Raw genomic sequence first — 6,000 nt, 5'->3', positions numbered from 1 at the left:
TTTGAATAGACCTGTCAGGCTACTGTCACTAAACATGTTGGAAGTGTTTGGCCAAAACTTTAGAAGAACCATTCCTCTATTAGGCACACCTTGCACACCATCTTAGTCTAGGCAGCTTTATGAATATAATCTCCTTCTGCTGCTAGCTGGCTTATTTTAAAAAATGATAGTTCTCTCAAGTGATGCTCAAGTGTTTTAATTGATGCCACCCTTTCCTAAAATTCCCTTTTCATTTGCTAATGTAATCTTCCATCTTCCTACATCTCTAATAAATGAAGGCATAAGCTCCTTCAAATCAGAGCCATCTTGGCTATTATCACCCTCTCTACGAGCTTATAACATGCTTATGTCATCATATCATGGAAAAAGCTGTTTAATTTCCTTCCCTGGAAAGCATGCATAACTGTACCGGCCCTTTTAACACTCTACCTTTTAAATATTTGATTTTTTGAATAGTAGTATTCTTTCATTCACTGAAAATTCTGTTCCTAAGGGGCTTTTCCATTTTTAGTGTTATAAAGCCTTAAGAAATATCTGTATGGGTTAGAATCAACTGTGATATTCAGACCACCACATCATCCTTTTATTACTTGAACTAATTAAGTGACTAGTAGAACACTGGAAAAGCACACACAACACACTTGCTGTAGGTCTTTTTCTTCCTGTAGTAAGAAAAAACCCCTGAGCCTACGGAAGAATGGATTTTATTCTCTCTATGATGGGGAAATCATGCTAATCAGTTATAGATCTTTCTGGATGTTGAGTGAAACTTAAGAAAGCAAAGAGGTCTCCCAGTTGTGTGGTAACCTCCCCATGCTGATCTTCATGCTCTTGGCCCATGGTGGGAAGGCACTGCATCTTATTTAAGTGAATGTCCACTTCAATAAAATGTAAGCAAATGGCACTCCACAACCTTCCAGGTAATTCTTAGAGAAAGACTTAGTAGTAACTTCCAAAAATAATTGAGATATTTTATTTTTGACACCAGATTTTTTCTTGCTCAGCAAGGCAATGCTATCTGACAGTGCTGAAAGGTCAAAACTGGTAGCCTGTAAGTTCTGTAATTACGGCAAACAATGAAGAGAGACCTTTGTTATGTCTTTGTGATGCTTTATGGAAGCTAGGGAGCAACGATTCCAGGGTTTGAGCATGCGCAGTTTTTAATTAATTGTGCTCTTGAAGCTTCTCAGGGAGAGATTGTCCCACAGTCTCAAAGACCTCTTGCTGTGTGGAAAATGCCTTTTCCTTTCCTTCTGCCTCACATTTTCCATTAACGAATTTTTATCCCATCTTGTACACCCACTCAGCTAATTTGAACTCTTCTTCTGGGTTTTTATGACCTTCCAGTGCTAGTAGACATTTACTACATCCTTCTTGTCTAGTGGCCAGGCTGTGTCTTGAATCTCTCTCTATAAATGTGCCCCTTCACTGCCTTAATCTCTTTCGATGGAATTTTTTCTTCTTTGAATTCTTTCCCATACTTCAGTGCATTTAACTGTCCCTGGATTCTGGACACCTCAGAATGTACAGGAAAATACAGTAGGGTGGTTCAGAGGAGAGGAATAATTTAGCAAGTCTCAAGAGCTTAGGAGAGTGCTCAATGCAAAAGGCACATGGGTGCAAGCATTGCACATCAGATCTTCACCCTAATCTCTGGTGCTATGAAATACTTGTTTTAGAATTTGGTACCTTTTCTTGTGAGAGAAATAAAACATTCTGGGTTGACAGATAAGAAATAGATGAAAGTAACTTTTCAGAGATGCAGTGAAGGGCTGTATGAAGTTATGGTATAACAGAGATGAAGCAATTGGTATTCTTAACGCATTTCTCTGTTAAAACAGTATCGTGTTTTCATTCCTTATGATTGTAGGACACGTGCGTCCAGCACTTAGCAAATTTGTTAAATTTTCATATGCCTTAAGTGAAAATATCCACCTTTCATAATGTAGCCCAAGTCATGGATACTGTTTTCATGTTAACTTTCTCCAGGCACAGCCTACTGCAGATATCAGGTCCTGCTCTTTTCAAGGTTTTGTACCAGACTGCTTTGCATCACTCCAGTCTCCCTTTCCCAGACTGTCCATATGTGTTAGTGACATCTCTGGCCTTTAAGGTGAAGGCTACTCATTATTTACAGATTCATAAATATCTAATTGTGGAGTGCATTACTTGAGGAATGACAGTGGAACATGACTTTTTCTGTTTGAATTTATAAGAAAGAAGTACTGAAATTCAGCACTACAGAAGCACAGGGCAGACTGGACCTGTATTACACCAGGGATGAATGTACGCAGTTATCCACACCAGCACCTGGGCAGAATGGAACAGGCTCAGGCTGCACTTCTTCTGTGGCAACTACTGCTTAAAGCAGGAGAACATCCCAAGAGGAGCCTGAGTGACAGCTGACAAAAAACACAGACATGGAAAATTGAATTCTGCTGTTCTGCAACATCATGGACATCTGCAAATGAAGGTACCAAGAACACAAATATTCAGGAGGCTGAGGCTACTTAGAAGATTCAAAATTAACTCATATTGTAGAAATATTTAAGAAAATGCTAATTTGAAAGTAACCTAAATTCATTTTAAACAAAATGCAGTGTAAATCCTTAAGTTGCCAGAGGAGTGTTATGAGTCAGTGTGCTTAAAGATTTAACCAAAACCATCATTACAGAAAAAAGGGCCCCAAAACTGTAAATAAATCCGTTTGGCTTTTTTTTTTTTTTTTTTTTTTTTTAATTATTCAGTTAAGTGTTGGCTTTGGAAGAAAAAAGTTTCTGTAATAGCCAAACAAATGACGTCCCTTATCAGAAAGGTTCTCTAAAACTCCTTGGTGTGTGAAAACTAATACCACAGCAACAAGAGGTTTGCTTTTGTCAGACTCTGAAGCAACATCCTCCAGTGCTCCCTGGGGAAAGAAGTGGGAAGTGACAGCGATCAAGGCGTCGGGATGCTCAAGCAGAGAATAGGATGATGTTAGTAACTGAAAGGCAGCAGGCCTTCTCACAGCTGCTGTATCAGACAAGCCTCAAAAACCAAAATCCTCCTTGAGATGCCCAAACTATATTTCTGTTGGCTAAGACTTTAAAAACTTTAAAAAGTTGCTTGAATTAACAGCTGTCTTTGGCTTGGTTTTTCACCTTAGTCAGTTGTTCGTATATCTTCCTGGCCTCCTATTTGGCTTCATTTAACTGCTGTGTGCGCTTTAACTTTCTGTAATTACTTTTACACTTGTGTTTTTTGAAGCAAACCTATGACTCCACAACTCATTGTCCTTCCATTCTCTCTTTAGAAAATAGGAAAGCAATGAATTATTTTCCAGCATTGCACACTGCTGCTTTCCACCCTATTAAATTCAAGCATACCTTTCTACAAGATCACAGCAAACCAAAGGTTTCTTCTCAACATTATAAAAGTATGAAGCAATTGACCAGGGAATGTTTCTGTCCAACTATCTGCCATTGTGATTCCTGTCTTCCAAAAACTTTGAAGTGGCTTTGGCACCTGCCTTTAACAATACTATAAATATCAGCCTAGGAGAGTGCAGGCGTGGCTCTGCTGTTGGCTGTGGTATGTAAAGAGCCACAAATAAGAAAAATACCTCCCCCTCTTGGCATGAGTGGAAGGAAGAATGCAGAATAAAACGAAACTCATTATGACTATCCAATTTTAAACATTTAATAGTGCACTTATTGAGTATATTCTGTACAGACATCTATAGCAAGTTAAACATTTTCCTTTCTCTCGCGTAGATCATATCATGTAAAGCACATTTACAATAGAAAACATACTTGAGGTACAAAAACCCAAAAAGAATATCTGAGGTATAAATACAAGTATATTTTAAATAATCTTTATCATGCTTAATCTATGTTTGACAGTACACTGTGGGCAAGTATACATGTTTACAATAGAATGGTATGTACAACATACAATTTTACAAATTCAAAAGTGTTTGATGTAGAAGAATATACAAGATTTTCCTACTCATGAGGAATATTGTTACAGGAAGTACTACATTATTTGCCATTATAAAAAAAATCTTCATCAAAAAGCTTATAATAATACTGACAATGGTAAAAAAGTCTCAGTCAAGATTCCATCTTGCAACTCATTCATACCCTAGCCACAAAATACATTTATCACTTAATACTGCACCTTGAAATCAAATTACCTTTACAGTAAAACCTACAGAAAGACACCTTTCCAGAGGACCTAAGGACTTCCTACAGTTCATGTAAGTTGATTCTCAAGAAGGGGAAAATATCCCAAAGGACTTGAAACACAACAGAACTGCATCCTCCTTTCTGCCGCCAAATACAACCCTCCAAACTACTCACATGCAGGTTCTGTTTATGTTAACATGCAGCTTTTAGGAAAACAGGCAAAGGGGGGTGAGTAAGGGACAGAGTTTGTGTGACTCTCCCTAGCCAAGTCACCCCAGCTGCTACTGCAAGAGTCCTGCCACCTCCTGGCACCACAACTCCAGTGTTGACTTTTTTCCTCTTGAGCCATTAGAATACAATAAAATATATAAAAGCCCATTAAAACACCTATAGATAATGCAGGTAGGAGTAAAAGCAGTGGACATTTTGTATTTTAACAACTGATGTTATTGGCTCTCCTCACCATTGCAGATATTTAATTTCTAAGCTGCTACATTGCTCAAAAGTGTATTTATTCAAATTTGCTATAGAATTGCTTATCACTCCTGAAAGATCATCTGGATAAGGAGTGGACAGTAGCTGAAGCAAGCCCCTTGTAACATCTGCTTAGGGTTTCCAACAAGTTTAGAGCTGAGCAAAAGGCAGAACTAGCACATTCGAAGGATGGCTACTCCTGGTCCACAGGGGAGTCCCATTCTAGGTTGAACTGTATCCAGCATACTAAAATCCATTCTGGTTGCCTATCAGTGTACCAGACACATTTCAAGTTCAACTTCTTCTATCCTTTCAACCATTAACACACTCATTCACACTTTAATCTCTGTGCAAACCTTTCTCTGCTTATCTCAGTGAGAACACATTGAAGAGTACCAACTATTCCAGTGGATACACCAGTCCCTCAATGCACTACAAATAAAATGACATGAGTATGTACATAAAGCTAAGTATTTCACATGGGAATGATGAGCCTTCACCGTATTTCATAATATATTTTGCATTTAAAGAAATTTGCTTCTCAGAAGCAATTCAAAACATCTAATAGTAATTTTTTTTTTTTTAATTTTTATTTTTTGCACAGTTCTCCTACGTATTCCAGTCGAGGCCTACACTATAGACCTTACACAGACAGGAAGCAGCTTTAAAGTGTATGGTATGGCCACAGTCCTATAGTAATGCTCACAGCCAAGTTCTCACACTGTCATCCCTTCATGACATGACTTGCAAGTGGAACAGAGGTCCGGTCTGCAGCGTGCAAGTCTCAGTTTTGGGTAATGTCCATGTTGCTGAGGTGGGGAGCGCATGGCTGTTCCTCTTCAGTAGTCACCTGGATTTTACTTCCTTGCTCTCAGGACTCTGCTGACTGAAAGAGTCTCGTATCTTAACAACCTCTGATGCACACAAGTGTCCAAAAGACTTGGTGTACCAGTCTGGCATGTGGCCCCTGTTGTATGGAGGAAAAAGTAATGATGAGGAAGGTACCAGTGACTTTGTACATATTTTCTTAGTCAAATCTATATCTGTCTGGTTAAATGCCTGACTAGGAAATCTCTTTAGTGCTGCTTACTGCACAGCTCAACCCTACTAATGTATAGATTTGCTCAAAAACAGGTTTGCCATAGTAAGGAAAAGTTATGGAAAGTTTTGTGAGAACCTTTACTAGCTAAGTATTAAAATTAACATGTCCTTGCATCCAATATGGCTATTAGAGGAAAGGGTGAGTTGTATACCAATAGTGATGGTGGAGCATGTACTGGAGGTTTCTAATGCAACAAACTATTTCTGCTGTCAGATGTGCACTGAAGCCAACTTTCTGTGACATCTCAGAGAGCTGTGT

The 6,000-nt window shown here is 38.6% G+C and overlaps 1 protein-coding gene across 8 annotated transcripts in view; it reads right to left on the bottom strand.

Annotated features, from left to right (window-relative positions):
- Positions 1–3,656: 3,656 nt before the first annotated feature.
- Positions 3,657–6,000, bottom strand: part of DLC1 (DLC1 Rho GTPase activating protein) — a 279,555-nt gene continuing 277,211 nt past the window's right edge. For all 8 annotated transcript variants that reach the window (XM_033060562.2, XM_033060559.2, XM_033060563.2 and 5 more), the window contains one exon: positions 3,657–5,607. In XM_033060562.2, coding sequence (XP_032916453.1) covers positions 5,487–5,607 — 121 coding nt within the window. In that variant the 3' untranslated portion in view covers positions 3,657–5,486. The remainder of the gene's footprint in view (positions 5,608–6,000) is intronic.

Source organism: Catharus ustulatus, chromosome 5 (genome assembly GCF_009819885.2).
Source record: "Catharus ustulatus isolate bCatUst1 chromosome 5, bCatUst1.pri.v2, whole genome shotgun sequence".
NCBI lineage: Eukaryota > Metazoa > Chordata > Aves > Passeriformes > Turdidae > Catharus > Catharus ustulatus.
This window is presented reverse-complemented; position numbering and strand designations above follow the sequence as displayed.